At 39.7% G+C, this 20,802-nt stretch overlaps 1 protein-coding gene across 1 annotated transcript in view; it reads left to right on the top strand.

Annotated features, from left to right (window-relative positions):
- LOC145447919 (uncharacterized) overlaps window positions 1-20,802 on the top strand; it is a 98,596-nt gene that overhangs the window by 66,490 nt on the left and 11,304 nt on the right. The window contains exons 10-12 of the mRNA XM_080326190.1: window positions 17,157-18,152; window positions 18,210-18,341; window positions 19,448-19,586. Of these exons, the coding sequence (XP_080182316.1) occupies window positions 17,157-18,152; window positions 18,210-18,341; window positions 19,448-19,586 (1,267 nt within the window). The remainder of the gene's footprint in view (window positions 1-17,156; window positions 18,153-18,209; window positions 18,342-19,447; window positions 19,587-20,802) is intronic.

Genomic DNA, 20,802 nt, shown 5'->3' on the forward strand with positions numbered 1-20,802 from the left:
TGGCCTTATGCGGCAATGCTCATACGTGCGCGGCATTTTTCACGTAACAGAATATTGCTTTATTTCACACCAATTTGAAGCGTGTTCTATCCAACTAATTCCCGATATTATGGTGGCAATGAACTCTTGCGATCAACAACTACTCTAAAACGACAACTGTGTCTGCTTACGACGTGTAGAACGGAAGGAATTATAAGATTAGCATTCATTCAGGCGAACTGAGCTACACATTGTATTTTGCGGGAAACGTGTTTCTGTATTCAATCTGCATTTTGAACAGGTTATGCCATAAGGCAATGGGTTATATATAGCTGGTCGTATGCGTATCGACAATCGCTATTTATAGACGATCATTGTAACCGTTTATGACCCCTACAACGCAAGATGTCGTTAATTGATTGAAGCGTGTTTGTGAAAAACTGTGCATGGATCCTCTAGGATCCACCCGCGGCGAAAGGGGTGAGCACCGGGCACCATACATCCCGCGACGTGATTTTGAGCGGTCCGCAGAGAGTTTACGTCCGTACATGACAATATGACCTGCGGTTGAAGTGTGCCGCAATTCCCCACTACTTGATTATTACGTCGAATGATAGTGACTGTAGATTATTCTTTAGCGTGTGTGTTTGATTTGATGAGAGTGCCAGAGTGGGGCATGAAAAGAATTGCATAACCGGCATTTACGCATGTATTTAACCGTACTGAATTGATATCCTGGCAAATTTGGAAAAATCCCAAGCCCTTGTCCGTATATACCTGTGGTCGGGAACCTATGGCTCGCGAGCCATATATGGCTCTTTTGGGTATAAGATATGGCTCTTTGCCGAATATTAATTTTTGTAGTTTCAATTTATTAATATTGCAGTGACTTGTTAGTAGATTTTCATCACGGTCAATAATTCTTCTCGTGGCAGTATAAACATGTCTTTGAGAGGCCAAGACAGTAACGCATTCAGGGTTAGGGGTTCCGACCCCCTTTTCAAAATCCTCAAATTTAAGTTACTGTCGCGCCAGCGACGAATATGACTCGCGAATTCGATGTACCCGCCTCGCAATTTTGGATTGCACGATACGTTGATTGATCAAAGAGAATAACAGACATGGTGACGCCGTATGACTATAGATAACTAACCTACGAAGGTTAGTTATATATAGTATTACAATGCATCCGTGGCAGTGACATTCACAATTACAAATTCAAATTACAAACAACGCCATAGCTATCCACGGTTTTGATTCGTAAGTATAGCTTTGCCGTCAAAATGTACGCGTGTAGCACAAAGTTTTGTTACCGCGAAATAGTTTGAGATTTGAGAAGTCGATCAATATGTAGATTTTCGGAATTCGTACGAAATTTAGTTTACATTCGACTAATATCAGTTATATTAAAGTCGAATCTAATTACTATGAAGTGCGCTATCTCAGATGACGCTTGGCTCCTCTGTATATCACCTGTGCCTTACCTCTCCTTTCAAGCTTTACTTTCGAACAATAACTATGCAAATTGCCTGAATTTATACGTTCAAAGTTAAGTCATTCATGAACATTGATAGAAAATAAAAATAACATAACCATTGAAAGTGTCACAAATTTCGTTTACTCATGTTGACAGCAGGTGGGGCACTGCCTCACTTCACTTGCCTCCCATGACCCCACGTGATTGACGTATCACACCTTACGGTGGCTATGTGCTACTGAGGTGACCATGATTGGCTCTACCTACGCACGTGATCAACTGATCATGGATACTCGCATCTAAAAAGAGCATCAAGACCAGGGGTGGCCAACCTGCGACCGTACAACTATAATTGTGCGTCAATTGGCGCGAGTTGGCTGCCGTCAAAATGCAATTTGAATTCAGGAAGTTGGAGACAACTTCGAAATTTTCTTCGCGCACTGCGCGATTTTGAGTGTCTTGACTTTTCCTTTTAAAACTATAGTAGTGTAATCGGAACCCCGCACAGTACAAATGCGAAGCACTAAGGAAAATGATGCGCCTTGTCCAGAAATGCCAATTTGGAATCGCGTGGGTCTCACGAATGAAGGTTTTTCTGGTACGTTCGGGTGATTCCAATATATATTTTGGCTTTTTCCTCTGATGGGAGGTCAAAACACAACGATATGCAACACAGTGATTAAAAACAACCCGAAGATGTATCATCAATAATTATGTGCCTAAAATTTTCGAAGGCACCCCATCCATCGGAAAATCAGATCAGAGGGGGCTTAGAAAGGATAAACATTTGATAAAAATATGAGCAACTACCAATATTGTCGACGAAGTCCATTCATAAAGACGGAAAAATTTTCGCGCTTTGCGCGACTAGACGTCTATTTCCGGTAACTTTTCATATCCATAATATTTGCGATTTCGTTGCGTATAATAAGCCTGCTGGGACGTTCCGTCTCTACAATTAAAATATTTCTGGCGTAAGGTATTTCACAATAAAACTGTGATGGTGCAGAAACCACAAGTGCTGCCTGCGATACGAAATCCTCAGGTAGCCTATTTAATATTGATATTTGGCGTCCAGGTGATATTACGACTGTACAGTGTACACTGAAATGCGGCCGTACTCGATATATATATAATCGAAATGCGGCCGTTAATAATAAAAAGGTTAAACAGCCCAGATCAAAACGAACTTACGATCTAGTATAACTGACGAAAGTCTCAAAGTTTATTTGAATCTTGAACTCATTAATTATCAACCAGACCGCACAGCCATCAGTAATATCATGCAACACCAAGAGACGTATTAGCTGTAAAACGCGTGTAAATAGTAGATTCACACGTTAAATGTTGGAAATGTTAATTGTCTGAAGCTTCGAAAAATATCGTATGGCTCTCACTATAATACAATTAAAAAGATGAAACTTGCAAAAGATCTATGTAACTCAAGTCTCGCATACTCAGAGAAGGTAACCAGCATGATTAGGACCCACGAGTTTTTACTGAAAAGATATGGCGCACACGACGAATCCCATGTTACAGTGAGCTCAAATTAGTGCTATTATGATGTCATGAGTTTTCAATTGTGACGTTACAATTCATTGACATGTATGGCTCTTTGGGAGTTAAAATGGAAAATATAGGGCAAATATGACTCTTCGGACGAAAAAGGTTCCCGACCACTGGTACATACATTATACCAGGGGCGCGCAACATACGGCAAGCGGTCACAGTCCGCTGCAATTCTCCACTACTTGCTCACTACGCCAAATTATAGTGACTGCAGGTTCTTCGTTATTTTTTGGACACAAATAATAGTGATTTTTAGTTATTCTTTTCAGTAAAACGCAAAATCATTGAATGAATGAAATTGGTCGCTCACACAGGTCACACCCGCGTATTGCGAACAATCCGAACGTCTGAAAGACAGAGAGATTTTTATCGACACCGATTACTTGATGAGTTGTAATTGATTCGTTTATTTTGCTCAGAGTTGAAACGCCGAGTCAAGTCAAGCCATACGGAAAAGGTGACACGAGTCATCCCAACACTGATCAGCATAGGTATCAGTTTATTGATTTCAAAACACCTAAAGACAAAACAATACAATTGGAATGATAGGAAGGTGTCGAAACGACTTGTAGTAGTCTTTGAAATCAGACACTCACCTGGGCCTAGGCGCGAGGCATGCACACTGGATGGAAAGAAATATGGGATAACATTAAAAGACGAGTGATGAAAATGAATGACGCATGTGTCGATAGACAGGATTGAAATGTCAGATCAAGGTGTACGGTCATCTTTGAGGGTTGACATGGTGGTATTTAATATTAGGGATGGTGTGAACATACGAAAGGTTCAGGTTCGTGTGAACGCGAACCTTTTTGAAAGGTTCTGTGTGAACGCGAACGTGAACCTCGTGACGTCACGTGACGTCATATTGCTAATTTCAAACCTACATTCCAGCGAAGTTGATAGCCTTTATTGATGAACATGATACCTAGTGACGACTCTGGCCACGTAATGCCCTAATGCTTAAGTACATATATTGACGTTTTAAACCTCGCCAAATGTATCATCGAAGGCATTCAAATGATATAATGCTTCCATAAAATCAATATCTTCCGTCGCTTTGCCAACAATTTCGACGAGGACTTGCAAGGGAATATAAGCTTACGCCTTAACGGTCTAGGTCAGACCGGAAAATGTATTCGTCGTCTGATTATTGCTACGTTTATATTGAGCAGAGTGTAAAACGGGTTTCTGTACTTGCTACCGATATTATTAACTCTTTAACACGTTATACAGCAGTAGCCAACACTCCAATCGAACGGATTTGGTTTTTATGATACCATAAACATATGAAATCAAGATTGACCACGTACGCCTGTTAAAATGTTTGAGATTGTGAAGGTGCCTGCCTGTTTAGTGTTGATTTTGTTTATGCTACCAACGCCATGCACAGAGTGGGTCCCGCAGTTGAAATGCAATAGATTTTAACCAGAGATGGTATAATAAAGTGAAACTTGTAATATATGAAAAAGGTTCACAGTGCAAAACCTACCAAGGTTCGTTTGTGAACCTGAACCTCTACATTTCCGAGGTCCACACACAGAACGCGAACGTGAACCTCACATTCACACCATCCCAATTTAATATGCCGGAAAAGGAATGGTTGTAGCCAGACATGTGGTGATTACTTCATGAATGTAATCGATTGCGATTACGATTACTTCAGAATCACGCGATTACGATTACGATTACGATTACAGCAAAACCAGGAAGTAGTCGATTACGATTACGATTACATTGGAAAAGTAATCACGATTACTCACGATTACATTTGTTTTGCTTCTTAGGACTATAATCTTAAAGGATATATTGGAAGACAATACAAGGATTGCGATGAAAGGGCTTAATGAGATATCAAGTCTCTTCATACATCATGCGTCATTTGCTTATTACGTCATTATATACCAATTGCCCAACTTTATTGGGATGATTTATTACACCAAGCGATTTGCATTATTGCCAGGTCTTTACCTGCCGCACCCCAAATTCCTCAATAGGGTGGGGAGCGTGCTCGAAGGGGACTCAAAAGTATTTCGTAAACCAACATAAATTATAGAGTATTTTCGAGAATTTATTTAATTCTTGAAAATGTTCTTCGAGCTTCGCGATTCAAATGTCTCCAGTACAGGGGTCGCGAACGCGGACCAAATGAGTCACCCGCGGTCGCTGTAGCAAATATTCAAATGAAAGATTTGAAAGTGGAAGCTGGTTTCATATGAGCAGCAGTTGAACATGGGTCGGCCTACCCCAAGGAATATACGAACGCAGTCGCTCGGGGCATTGCTCGTCTTCGCCCACGTGGCGGCTCAACGGGAATCTATAGTTAATATTCCCGAGTCTCGACGCGGAGATTAGCGCTTTGGCGCGCACTGCAGCAACGCAACTGAGCCCGGAGGAGCTGGTGTGAGTCCCGGCGAGTGAGCGTTTTTTGTTCTTGGTAAGGGGCGGAAACCCGGCCTAGTGCTCTGATAAGTGAATAAATCCAACTGAGCACGGATAAACGGTGGGAGAAAGTGGTAACCGTCGGTCGTCGCAATAATCAGTACACACTACACAAGATGTAGTTTTTTGTTTCAAAACGGTTGGTGACCCCTGCTCCACTAGATAGCTGGGTTTGAAATGCATACCTCTCCCCCTCCAGAAAAAACATGCATAGGCTATTTTATGGGAACAGGCATTTCGGAGCCGGTCATTACCGCGCCACGATCCCACAACACACCAAAAGACATATGCAGTTTCAGCCAACACGCAACTCCACGGGATAGCCGCGCTGGGTGGGCGTGACTAATAATAATCCTGTCCTTCCAATCTGAGCCCGCAATGCAAATGCCACCCAGCGCATCCACATAGGAATAAAGTAATGACAATTTGCGTGTGCGTCTCACGAAAGATATTCTTTTAGTCTGCTACGTTTGGGCGAGTACAATATCTTTTGATTAATCAACAGACTGGAGGTCACAAATTAACAACCTACAATAAAGTAATTATAACAACTTACCAGATGCTATAATTATGAATTACGTGCCCCAGCTCTACAGGTAAATCTGACACTCGGGGCTGAGAGAGGTTAAAAATGAATAGTAATCTAATGCAATTACCAATATTATTGACGAAATCCAGTTTTGAAAATTGACCAACGGTTGGACGAATTGTTGTTGGTTCTGATTCTAGCTACAACACACGCTAACATGTCAGGCTATATAAGCGGATGGTTATGGCGGCAGGTCCAAATGGTGAGTAACGAACTGTGAACTGTGAGTAACGAATTGTTCTTACAATCATACTACAATGTCCATCGCATGTCTGTTTACTATGTGTGGACTGGATACTTACGCAATGACGAGCCGAGCTAATACTTCTGACGCAACAATGAGTAGTGGCGTTTGCAAATCAGACGTGTGTGCTACCGCTAACGTGGTATATTATCTCATTCTTGTTCACGAATATTCAGTTTATGTCATAGCCCTTGTACAAATAAAAAGTAATCGCTCTTTCACAAAGAAATCGATTAGATATGGGAAGTAGTCGATTACGATTACGCTTACTTCGGATTTTTTTCGAATGTAATCGATTGCGATTACCCCATGTCTACTTGTAGCTACACTAGGTTTTGGCGAATCCCAGCAGAACCGAATAACAGAGCATAGATCAGCTGCCGGAACATTCAAATGTCGCATAGAATGTATAACAAGCCATGTTCTGACTTATTAACTAGTTCTGGCGCCTCAGACCTGGTAAGGCATTGGTTTATATCAGTGGTTCCCAACCCTTTTACGGTCACTACCCAATTTCTGATTTGAAAATGTTCCTCGTCCGACCTAACAATTTAGTGTGCTGATTACTACAAAAATGGTCAGCCTCCCCGCAAATGCCACTGTACACAACGTACTATACCACAACAGTCACAATTGATCGGGCATAATCGGCTGCAACCAATGATGGTCAAGATATGCGTTACATCACAAATCATATTCATAAGTTGAGGCTGTATCTTGGCCTACGCGGAGCCCCTGAGACTGGCCCGGGAAACCCCTAGTGTTCCGTGGAAAGTCGTTTCAGAACCACTGATACAAATATTCCGGTGTTGATAGGGCATTGTCCCCGTAATTTGCACACACATGCATGTAGGGAAGATATGACCTGGTGAATCAAATCGAAGAATGTGAATTCACACGTTGTATGGTCATTAGGGGTGTTCAAAAATGTTTTTTTATTTCAAATTGTACTGGCTACTCGGTAAAATTGTTAGGTTACCTAAAAAAAACACTGCACACCAATTTTGGCTCCATTCCAACCTATTAATGCACTGCTATAAGAGAAAAAGTTTTTGAGTTATTTAAAAAATGAATATATATATTTTTTTCAGAATTTACCTGGCAACCCACTGAAATTGTTAGATTGTGTGAACAAAACGACGCACAATAAGTTTGACTTAAATCGAAGCAGTGAAACCGAAGTTATTGATGTTCAAAATTTGAGATTTCAAATCATAGTATCTACGGTGGGCAGAACTGTAAAAATAGGGCATATATTTTGACATGTCAAAAAAAGTTAAAACTAGGTCAAAATTGTAGCGTTAGGTCACAAAATGTCAAAATTGTAAACAAAGGCAAAATTTTTTTGCAACCTGCATTTCGTTTGTATCTTAGATTTTGCACTGTCGGGGAACTTTTCATTTGACATTTTACAGTTTGTAGCCTATACTTTATAGGCCATTGTTGACGGCCAATTGTATGCTCATTGTGAATCATAAACATTCAAATAAAACAAATAGGTTGACATGGTGTTATGCTCAACGTACCGCAATATCCTAACTGAAGCAAGACTGCGTGGGCTTTGCATGGTTTTTGTTTTGGGGGTATTCATGGTGTTTGTCGACTACTATGGTCATTTACACCAGGCCGATATTCTTCTTATTTTCCGTAACTGCCGACTTATAGCACGGCCCACCTCTAGGCTTTTTGTAAGACACCGCTGGCGCGGCTGAGGTGGCGAGGAGGAGCCTAGGTAAACCTCCAACACTTAGGTATCGAAATTCGGAAGTCGACCTCGGTCGGACTCGAACCCGCACCCATTGGTGTTGCAGCCGCGGTTTATACCACTGCGCTATCTCGCCACCCGGTGCTTTGCATGGTTCTTATATCAAGAAGTGCATGATGAAAAATTGTGATGCAGACATCATTGACAGTATGAATCAACACGGTGTGTCACCAGCAGTGTACGCACGCACAACATCAGTGTTGTCAGCCAACAACTGCTACTGTTGAACGATCTTTCTCCATTATTGGCTGGCAAGCTACTTAAGGACAGACACTTTCTACCCGAGAATGTAGGGACTATCTTTCATTGTCCTACAACAGATTTTAATTATTTCTATCATAATACGTGATGTAACTACTGGAATTTTTCATAGCGCCAGATATTGTTAAAATTCATTTTTTTCATGAAAAAATTAGTCAGTTTCTCAGTCAAAAAAGTTTGTTCAGGCCGCCGAACTACTTCGTAAGAACAAACAATTCGAACAAGAAATGAAGATATAGATAAGTAGTATAATTCTACCATTATGTGGGGAAAACACCTGATTTGCACATGTTAGGTCAAAATTTGGTCAAAATTCAGTTTTGTAAGTTCAAAAAATGTAAAAATTTTGATTATTTAGGTCGATATCTTCCTATCATTCCTAACTTAGGTAAAAACAATAGCCCTAGTAATGAATTGAGAGAATTTGCCACCGTAAATACTATTTCAATCAAATCAAAAATTTTCAACTACAATAACTACGCTTCCACTGGTTGGAATTGAGTCAAATTTGATGAGCATAGTTTCTATAGACAACCTAACAATTTTATGATGTGAACAGAAAATTTTGAAAATTTATTTATTTATTTTTAAATAATAAATAAATAAATAACTTTCTTCTCTTGTAGCAATGCGGCTACTGGTTGGAATTGAAACAAATGTGGTGTGTAGGCCTTAATTAGGTAACCTCACAATTTTATCAAGTAGCCAGTACAATTTTAGAAAAAATGTCATTTTTGAACACCCTTAAATTGGTCATCATATTTTGGCAAAATCACAGTGGAACTGATGTCGTTTCATTTCCTTTTATAAAATTACTGTGCCCTCAGAGCATTGTATATATTAAATATTCAGTCGTATTTATTCATATTCATTGAAAGGGAGTGCTTTTAATTCATAATGTGACGTCATAGTTCATGTATGCACAATTTTGACTGATGAGAAAATTATTTGGTTGGTCCGAAAAGTATTAAAATGCCGAAACAGAATACCACGAGAATTTTTTTAATTTATATGAACTTAAGAAGAACGTAATTCATAACGCATATCCAACTACACCACAAATATAGCTTATGACACAAGTAACCATCATTACAGCATCATAAGACTCAGTTTTGTTTCGAGATGTGTCATGTCACCAAAGTAACATGATTGCGTAACCAGAGTTTTTGCAGGAAGTATGTGCAGCCAGCTAAAGGGCCGTCGTATTTTTAGAAGCTACTGATGATGGCAGATTCATTTGGTACTTCAATGATGCAGAGGATGTGGAAGGATTGTTTTACAACGACAGTCTTTTCAACATAACATGCGCAAATTCACCTGGATTACTAAAAACAACGATTGAAATAAGAAATACTCTTGAGAACGGGGAACACCGTTTACTATCTAATTCGATAGTATCGGAAAACGCACAGTGCGGTCCGTGGGAGTTTTATCTAAAGCAAGAAAGTAACCTACATATTGAAATTTCGTTCCAGATTTAACTGATAAGACACTGTTTCATTTTTCATTGTCTGCAGACGATTCACCAGACAACGTTTTATCAAACAACTTCTCTACTAACACGATTAACAGCATTAGCGTTGTCGCTTTACTCAATGACAGAGCCAATGACCTGCTTTACACCAAACTTTATGAGGCTAAAAATGTATCATCGGATCAAATGGTGCAATACCGGATTTTTAATAAAGGTAAGTTGGCCCTATATTTACAATGAGTATAAAGATACTATCACTGGTCAAATTATTTCCAGACATTCAAAGTAACAACGTGCCAATAACGGAATTGAAATATACTTTTCGAGACGACTATAATTCGACTATTTTGATTTTCCCAAACGTTAAAAAAGCTGTGACATACGAAGTGAAGAGCATGTCCGGAACGAACGCAGCGTTATTGCAAGATGAGATTGATGATTCCGAATATTTACAGGTTAAACGAGAGGTTGCACAGTCGATTTGAATGACTAAAACTGTAATTTACCTATATAGTGCATTGTTGAGCTTCATTTCTTGACCAACCACTTCGATATATAATAATCGGACAATGTTTTATGTTGCTAGATTCACTTGGATAACCTAATTGCAAACGCCACCAATGGGTTCACGATCGCCGTAACTGCCAGGAATCATGATGGCGGCCAGGCAACTACCGATGAAATACCATTCAACATTACGACAAGTACAGGCAATTTCAACGTTTGAATAAGATCGGTATATTTGCGCCTCCACTATCATTAATGTGTTCGCGAAGGATTATTTTGATATTTCACATCGTTATTTAATCTTACGCAGAATCTGTAATTTTTAGGTTAAACCTGTAAATTCGCTAATAAGTACAATTTAGACATATTGCCTTTGGACCGAGAAGGTGGAAGTGGACCGAGTACACTAGGCGCATACTTGGCAGACTTGACCTCGTACTATCCAGTTGATATTGGAGTGCAATTTTAGCCCGATAATTTGGTCTTGTCTGCGAGCCATATGGAAATGTCATTAAATAGCCCCCGTACACAGATACATTGAACCGCATCGTAAATACAAACATAACGTCTTAACGACCTGTCTATTGAACATGCCACAAACCAGCAATACTATGGTAGTTTCATCCGCTGAAGGCAATGCGATACACAAAATCACAATGCGGACGGAGACTGACCCTGAAAGACTGACGGCCCCTCACCGCCTCCCAGTCCATACTGCAATTTTGCCATGTATTGTATATCTTTTTTGTGTTTATTGACGTGAAAAATTAAAGCCTTTATATCTATATACGATGTAATGAGCTGGAAGGAGGGTGTTCAAATGGCTATGAGCACTGATCATTTTTTCCAATCGAAAATACAAGTTCGCCTACTGGTATTATTAGTATTGAATTTAAGATTTCTCCATCATTCATTGTATTCCCTTGCATGCGTCAGTCACCGAGTCTTTCTCTGTGACGCGGGCAATTAGTATAGCTCAAATAAACTTAATAAATTCGAACATTTCGAAAACGAGCAAGAATTGAGACGCGTACCCGAAACCGTGATTATTCTCTTGTACTCATCAGTCATTGGTAAGCATTTAGTGAAATCATACCGAATATTTAGCAAATTGTACACAAAGAGTTGATTACTTCAAAACACCAAATCAGGGCTTCGCAAACAGGGTCCGATTAACGAATCACGGGGGAGGCGAAGAGATTACCAATTTGCCACAAAGTATACCATGAAACTATGGAACGTTCAATTCGAATACATAACATAACTGATGATCTCTAACTATAATCAATAACAACAAAGAGGCACTGCAATTACCTGTCCGCAAAAACTATTTTTCCATTATTAATGATTATATTTTCAGTTCAATATCAATACAATTCCGAAAATATTAATGGTCTTTGGATATATGAACGTGCGGCAGTTGAGCTTATGGATTATAATTGGGGTTGGGGCGGGTTAGGGTTAGATTTAGAGTTAGGGTTAGGGGCAGGTTTGGTTTTGGAGTTAGGCTTAGTTAGTGGTTTTAAATTCACATGCTCATGCGTCGCATGCTCACTGCTCCGCTGTCGTTTTACCTTGCGTCGCATGCTTAAATATAGGCAACCAATCCTATTACCATGGGATGGGGATATGCAGCGTCGTGTACAGACTTAGACTCTGGTCGGCGTACACAAATCTTTCGCAAAACTTAACCGACAATAGCTTTGTGCGATCTTAATTAGGGCACATGTTACGATGCGGGCATTCCCGGCAGAATACGATCGATGTGTCTTCACTCTGCTCTTACGTCTGAAAGTGTTCCGCGACCTTCCCTAAATTTGGTAGAGTGATAACTGTGGCAAGTTTTTGTTGCACTAAAATCTTGAGAAAGTATCACTAACTACAACAAAAGTTGCATTGATGAGCAAGTCTTTCAAATCATTGGTTCTCAACAGCGGACCAGTGCTGGTCAATGGTAACTTTCCTGCCGACCCGCCAAATATATGACATTTTGATAACTCAGTTTTTAAAGTGCGGGAAGTTGCCTACTTTTGCATTAATTAGAGAAATGGAACTTAAATGTTACATTGATTTAGAAATTAGAAACCATTTTTTCCGCACCGTGTCTTAAAAATGGTTCATGATCTTCTTTGGACTTGGCACTCGTCACGATGAGACCAGTTATAATACCAGTTATATGTGAAAGGTAAGAAGGCGTTTTAAAAATAATTTATTGAATTTCGAAAGTACACATTGGTGACAGTTGGCAGTATAATCGGACTAGCAAACAGCAAAGTCACAATCTCTCAAAAGAAACCGAACAATCAAAATGTAGTTAGCGTATTTCAACGGAAATCCGCCTTGCAGAAACGCAAATAGAACAACGTATAAATATCTAATATCAAAGAGGTAGCATTAAATGGAGTTTGCCGTATTTGCTTTTGAGATATACACATTTTTTGTAATCACGATTTAGGTTAAAGTCGAGCTTTGAAGGTTCACCGGTCCGCAACATTTGTTTTGTGGTTTTACCGGTTCACGAGGTTGAAAAGGTTGAGAACCACTGTTTTAAATGATTATAGGGTATGCTTACACTGTCCTGGCAACACACATAATTTAAAAAAATACCAACAGGCAATCAACACTGTGCTATAAAAACAAGTGTCCTAACTGACAACTAGCACTTTAGCGCAAGCCTCATTCAATCAGTCTCGGAAGCATTATTGCACAACGAACACTCTCCCGTCTTCTCTCATGCACGAGAAATAAAAAAGCCGAACAGAGAGAACAGTTCCCATATACCATACTATTCCTCCGCCCCTAAAAGCTAACTGATAATTTTTTATCAGGTAAAGATTTAAAGTACAAAACACTGCTTGGAGTGAAAATGACTAGCGTTCCGCACAAAGTTCTCAGACTGGCCGCTATCGCTTCTTATTTGCGAAATAACGCACGCACTTTTATAAACACACATATTAACAAACCAAGGCATCTTCACAAAACTTGATATCGAAAGACTAGACTAGAGACAACCTGTTTCCGCTTGCGCGGGCTTGACCGAAGGCTAAGTAATACTTCCACTTCGACTTTAGTTTGGGCCCTGTCGTGCTTGTCTGGGGTTGCTGAAGTTGAAGCCACGGTAGCTTGCAAGCCGGCTGCTGCGTCATATAGATAACATTGAAATGCAGCTTATCCATCACATAGATGTGTGTTATGCAAATAAGAGCGAATACAACCATACTAGAAACAGTTTTATAGCATGTTTTAAAACACTCCTTTACATTTTCCACAATACTTGATATATGTTGCACTAAAATGTTGCATGAAAAATAGCAAAAAGTTACAGAAAGCTGCATCATAAAATCCCTACAAACACCTTAAAAAAACATAATACATAAATTCTGAATATTTAGGAAGTGACCGGAAGCTTAAAAAAAGTTTAAAAAGTTGCAAAACTCGTCCTATAGTGATTGATAAGTAATAAAAATAGTCAGCACTTTCTCGACCCCTCCAAAAAGGCAAAATAGCCTTCTCCCGGGGTTGCCACCACTGGTTTGAATCGTGCGGTCAGCAACTGCGAAGCCGTATAGCTATTAATGGATAGTGCCACATATAATATAGGTTGCATACCCGTGCTGTGACGAGGCAGTGTAGAGTAGACTGTTGGTATAGTAGCTCTGCCCACATCTGCATTGTCAATCTGCTGCAAGTTCGAATCCGACAGATTTCCACTCCAGAATTCCTATCTAGATGTTGGAGGTTTACCTGGGCCCCTCTGCGGCATCGAACACGCGTGGTCGGAATCATAAAACATCCTGTAATGGGAGTGGGCTGTGAATTGGAAAGCTCAGGAATCATAATACTGAGTATCACCTGGTGTGAAATGATCATAGCTGTCGAAACACTGTAATCATATGGTAGTAGCTTACCATCATACTTTATCTGGTTCATCCATCAGTTCTCGAATCTGAATCGAGCAATAATTCTACTGATTTTAGTTGACTAATGATGGATGATTTTTTCGAGCACTGAAATTATATGATCCTTGCCTATATTTATCAACGAAAATTGTAGTTTCGTCAAACATCGTCATTATTAGGCCTACTCATTGTTTTAACATTATCACTCATATTGCAATTGCATCTTGTGTTGACATGTTGTCAATCTGACTATAGGAATTGCGGACCTGTGTCTGAATTAAGCGGAGAATTGCCCGAAAAATCTGAGTGGCGAGATAGCGTAGTGGTATAATCCGCAGCTACAAGACCAATGGGTTGTGGATTCGAGTCCGATCGAGGTCAATTACAGAATTCCTACTTAAGTGTTGGAGGGTTACCTAGGCTCCTCCTCGTCTCTCCCCATCTCATCCGCATGAGCGACGTCTTACAAAAAGTCTAGAAGTGGGCCGTGCAGCAAGTCCACAGATACGGAATCAAAATTAAGTTGTATTGGCCTGGTGTAAATGACCATAGTAGTCGACAAACACCATGAATTCAACATACAGCAACCCAAAAAAAAGCTAATTTTACTTTTGTTCCGTTCTCGAGCATTTCGGTCGAATATAGCAGTTGTCCGGGTTACTTGGTGTCTGAATTAAGCGGAGTCGACGTATTCAGTTAATTAATAACAGACAATCAGACCCTGTTTGTTTTGTATTTTATTTTATTGAAAGATTTTTGGCGCTTATCGCCTATTCAGGTTATTTATGCCATGATAATGAATGTTGTACTATTCATAGTTCTATTTTTTAGTACGATTTACTGACGCCATCCAGTCACGCCATCCAGTCCAGACATGGGGTGATTACTTCATGAATGTAATCGATTGCGATTACGATTACTTATGAATCACGCGATTACGATTACGATTACGATTACAGTAAAATCCGCGAGTAGTCGATTACGATTACGATTACTTTGGAAAAGTAATCACGATTACTCACGATTACATTCATTTTGCTTCTGAGAAGTTATCTTTGGAAGACAACAATGCGATGATAAGGCCTCATGAGAGAAGGTCTTTATTTTTAACTGAGATATAATGACGTCATTTCCTGTGTATGACATAATATACCATGGCATGATTCACACAGAAATAGGCATTTCGGTGCCAGCCAATACCGCGCCGCAACATAACAAGACATGCTACATTGGCCGAAACATTGTGTATTTGTCCATTGTCCATAGCCGGGCTGGATGGTCACGAAGAATAGTCTTCTCAATCTCAGCCCCACAATACAAATGCCACCGGGGGCACTCACTGAGGAAAATGATGAACCACGTGCATAAATGACAATTTTGGTGCGTCTCACAAAAGTTTTTCGTTTAGTTTTCTTTTCGTCCGCTACGTTTGGGCGACTCCAATATCTGCTGACTATATAGCAGACAGGAGGTCACGAGTTAACAACATACAATAAAGTTATAGTCGTAAATTATGTGCCTAAATATTCGCGCCTGGCGCGACTTGACAGCAAATTCACAGCGGACCCATCGCATCAAATCGTATTTTCCAGTTCTTGTGAAAAGCCCGGCCTTTAAGGGGGTTCTGGGGGACTTCGCCCGCCACAAGCTTTATTGATCGCCTTATGGGGAGCACAAGATCACCATTTGTGAGAATGGCGGTGGCGAAGTGCTGTTTCGGTACTGATTCTAGCTGAAATCCACGCTAACATGGTGTGTAATCGAATGGCTAGTGGCATATCCGAATGATGAGTATAAAATTGCGAAAGAACAATTGTTGCCCGTTTTAAGTAGGGCCGTATGAGAATATGATGAGGTAAACATCAACTTCTGACTGCAATCCACTCAACACATATATTTCGATCTGCCGTTATACGAGTAACGGAAAATAACGGCTCGGTTATGATTTTTTTATCAGCAGCATGGTTTTTAATGCTTCGATGTGGAAATTGTCATGTTTAATTTGACGGGTACAAAATTTCAAATCGTTGTCCATTGTATACGTAAATAGGCCTACCGCTCCCCAATCAGCTACGGTCAGATTGCGTTTACCTAAGCATAACAAAACATCTATACATTGTACAATGTACAATTTGTACATATACGTTACTATTCGAAACTAGGCCGTGTGGTGATTATTATCCTGCTGCGAGGTAGTGGCGTGTGCAGTGTAATGATCAGTGCAGTGACATAATCCACAGCAGGTGTTCTTACAATCACAGTACTACATTATTTACATCGAATATCTATTTACTATGTGCGGATAATTCGTTACGCAATCAAGAACCAAGCTAATACTTGTGACGCAATAATGAGTATAGAGGCGTTTGAAAACCCGACATTTCTGCTATCCAAATCCTGTTTTAAATCACACTCTTCGTTGCTCATGAATGTTCATAGTTCAGTTTATGTCATGGGCATTGCACAAATGAAAAGTAATCGTTCTTTCACAGAGAAATCGATTAGATATGTGAAGTAGTCGATTACGATTACGATTACTTCGGATTTTTTTCGAATGTAATCGATTGCGATTACGATTACTTGGAAATGCTTTAATCGTCGTAATCGATTACGATTACTAATCACGATTACCCCATGTCTGATCCAGTCACTATCTTTCTTTCTCGCTCGCTTCCATGCGTCCTCGTCAGTGTCTAGTTTACTGTTGTTGATATTATAAGCTCAACTTCACTTGATTCATCTGGGCACCGCATACCGCGCATACGCAATGGGGTCAGCGATGAAGAGCCCAGATAAACCTCCGACACATGCGTACTTGCCCAAACCGGGGTCCAAATTCGCTTCCATTGGTGTCCCAGCGCATGCGTTCAACACACTATGCCACTCGCTTCCCCAAATTTGACTTTGTAAATCGGATGTATTTTATGAGCTATTAAAATTTTATATACAGCATTGATGACATGCAACGAATCGAGAATCAACGAAATATGCTACAAAAACATCGATGGGGAATCGTTTTCTGACTGCGACATCGGCTTCTCTAGAAACAAAACAATGGTTTGCACAAAGAATAGGTGCTCTTCCTCAAATTGTGACACGAACGCCACCTGTTCGGAGTTAAATTCAATCGAGTACCCAGGATTTCGCTGTACGTGTGATGACGGATTTACGGGCAATGGTTTTGCATGCAATCTCATTTACGAATGTGACGCAAATATCAAAATTTGTCCTCTGAATTCGACATGCATCAACACAATTGATGGTTACATTTGCATTTGCGACGACGGATTTACACGCAACGAAGATAAATGTTTGGATATTGACGAATGTGAAAAAAGAACTGATAACTGCTCAGGAAATTTAACTTGCGTTAATGCCGTTGGAAACTACTCATGTGATTGCATCGGCGGATTTCAAGAAAATGAAGAAGAATGTTTGGATATTGACGAATGTGAAAAAGGAACTGATAACTGTACAGGAAATTTAACTTGCGTTAATGCCGTTGGAAACTACTCATGTGAATGCATTAATGGATATGGTGAAGATGAAGAAGAATGTTTGGATATTGACGAATGCGAAGGAATTAATAACAACTGTACAGGAAATTTAACTTGCGTAAACGCAATTGGAAACTACTCGTGTGAATGCATCGGCGGATTTACAGGAAACGAAGAAGAATGCTTGGATATTGACGAATGTTCAGATGAAATAAAGGTGTGCGATGAAAATGCGAATTGCAGTAATACAGTGGGAAGCCACACGTGCAGCTGCAACGTCGGATATATCGGCAACCTGACCCATTGTTTTGAGTTTGAATATGATTGTGAGACACTCAATGCCACAGCATGGCAGTTGACAACAAATTGGCCGACGGGGATAAGTCTCGAAATTTCTCTTCAAAGATCGACATCCATTTATTCCATTGAAGCTTGCCAGGATGCTGGTGGTTAGTTTTCCATTTACTTGAAAATGTGTAAATACCGTAATTCGGCTATAATTTCAGAGGATATCAGAAAAATGAATATTACCAGTACGGAAACAATAGTTTCAAGTCTATATCCCGGAAATTTTTATTCCGTTGAAGGTCGCAGAGCGGATAACGAAATGATACTAATTGAAGATCACTTTACGACAGGTGCATTTTATCTCCTGTTTCAAATATTGTTTTTTTCGGTGGTATAAAATAACAATGACATCAAATCATATCAGTGGTTCCTAACTTTTACTAAACTGCAGGACACTTATGCTAAGGATTCGAGGAACCCCAAATTTTCGATTAGTCATCGAAAACAAATTCTACCACGATACACATCTAACTACATTACTGGTGCACGAAATGAACTTTGTATCAACAGAGTCCGAAAAAAAAACGTTTAGATATAGTTTTACCCCAAACGAAAAGATTATGTGAATATTTATTGCAAATTAGTGTGACTTCTGCTGTTCTCTTTCCGATACCAGTTCAGAAATGCAAGGCTTCACCCTAAAAAGTGTCATCGTATAGTTCGGTTGACACGCAACAGCATAGTACCAGTAATTGCTTGATTACAAATTATATTATTGATATTGGACGTGGAATTGGCATTTCGGAAGGACGGGGTTTTCATTTGGAACCCCAACCTCAACTGCGTGCGCCACTGCACGCTACGTACCACCAAAACGGTCAGTATTCGATTTATGATTGGGTCTAATGACGTGTAACTGATGATTGCCAAGACCGGTGCATCATCAGAAATCATTTGCGGGACCGAAATAGCACTTCGTCAGCCCCCCTTTGTAGTCGGATTCCATTTTGAAGAAACAGGACCTTAGTCGGACTGCGGAATTTATTGATCCACTCTGCACTAATAGGCAGAATCGGATAACATCCGCTGTATATTATATGCAGCAATTTACAATTTAATGTCAAGATTCACAATCACGTTTCCACCATGCCATTAATACTGATGTTGGAAACTATTCGGTGAGCGAAAACAATATTTCTATAATATATAACACTATAATAATAATAACACTATACATTCGATTATAAAGTAGAGATATCAAAGTGTCCATCATAGACATCATTGGCACATGCTATTCGGGTGTCATTTATTGTGACACGGATATCTCCCAACTATGAAATTAGCATTGTAACGAACGGTGAATAGAATGTATATATTATGCAACATATTTCGATCCACATATTTGCAGATATTTGTATGGTAGGCTATATATAACCAAATTTATTTCAATAAATAGGCAAGTTTCTACCAACGATTCCGGTTCAAGTGTATTCAACCAATTCGTCAATCCATGTTAGGTGGGACAAAACATATAGCGGAATCGCATTTTCTATCGCACTCAGTGGGGAAAATTCGGCGCCCTTGGATGAAGTCAAGTATGAAGATTTATGATCGTAATAAAGTTTATGTCTAGCTACATATTCTTTGATTTTATCTTAATATCCTTAAATCAGCGGTACTCAATACGTTGATCGCCAAGGCGGTCGCCGGTGGTAGATCGCGGGACATGACACAGTGGCGGTGACATATATCTTTAGTATGATATGCATGGCAATTGCTCACGGTCAGGCGGCATCTGATCATTGTCTGCAGGCTATAGCTGGTAGCATATACCATGCGGACTATGCTTCCCTGGCGGATTGAATTCATTACACTTGAATATAAACTTGGACGATCAAAATAATGGACCACAGAGTTAGTTAATTGTGTAGATGGTGATCGTTTCGACTTGATCAATTGATAGGTAGCTGCCATGCTGAGAAATTGGACGTATCCCTGCTGTAGGTACTGTTTAACCAGATTCAGCAAATCACTATCACTATACATTTCCCAAACCGTGTCAGTTAGTGAAAACATAACTGGTTAGCTAACCCGTTCATAACTGGAACATTTGGATTTAATGAAATAACTAAAGACCAAAGAGTGATTATTATTCAAGACTACGGAGATTTCTAGATCACAGATTCGTTTGAAATATTTTCGTCTCATTTTTGTCGTTCAATTTCAAATCTTGTGCGATTTCAATTTCTATCGATGTACATGTTCACTAGAAGTCACGGCTGGGAGTTGGGCACTCGCCAAAACTGCCAAAAATAACTTATTTTTGGCATTTTTCGATTTTTATTTTTGGCAGTTTTGGCATCGTCCTCTAAATAGATAGTTTCAGCCTCGAAATAGTCACAAAAACACTTTATTTGGGATAGTTTGTCAAAAGACACCACAAAATGTGCAGCATTCACATATAATCAGTGCCAACAAACAATAAGAAGAAGAAAAAACCTAACGATTTCATAGGTTAATAATATCAAACGAAATCACAAAATGTGCAGTATCCATTGGAATCGGTGCCAATAAACAAAAAAAAAGAAAGAAAATCCTAACAAACACACTCAACAGCTGATTGTTACAGCTGTTGAATAGACTTAAATCGTTGCGCTGTAGCAGTGCTTCCAAACTCAGGTCGGCTAAGTTTCTCCTAAATTCATTTCTCGCCCAGCGAATCTGGGACATATCGGCTTCAACAGTAGCCACTGAGGGAAAGAATGTTGCCAGTCATCCACAAAAGGTTTTCAGAGCTTCAAAATCTTTGGA

The sequence above is a fragment of the Botryllus schlosseri genome, chromosome 10, assembly GCF_051294905.1.
Source record: "Botryllus schlosseri isolate E-star chromosome 10, Bs_hap1, whole genome shotgun sequence".
Lineage (NCBI taxonomy): Eukaryota > Metazoa > Chordata > Ascidiacea > Stolidobranchia > Styelidae > Botryllus > Botryllus schlosseri.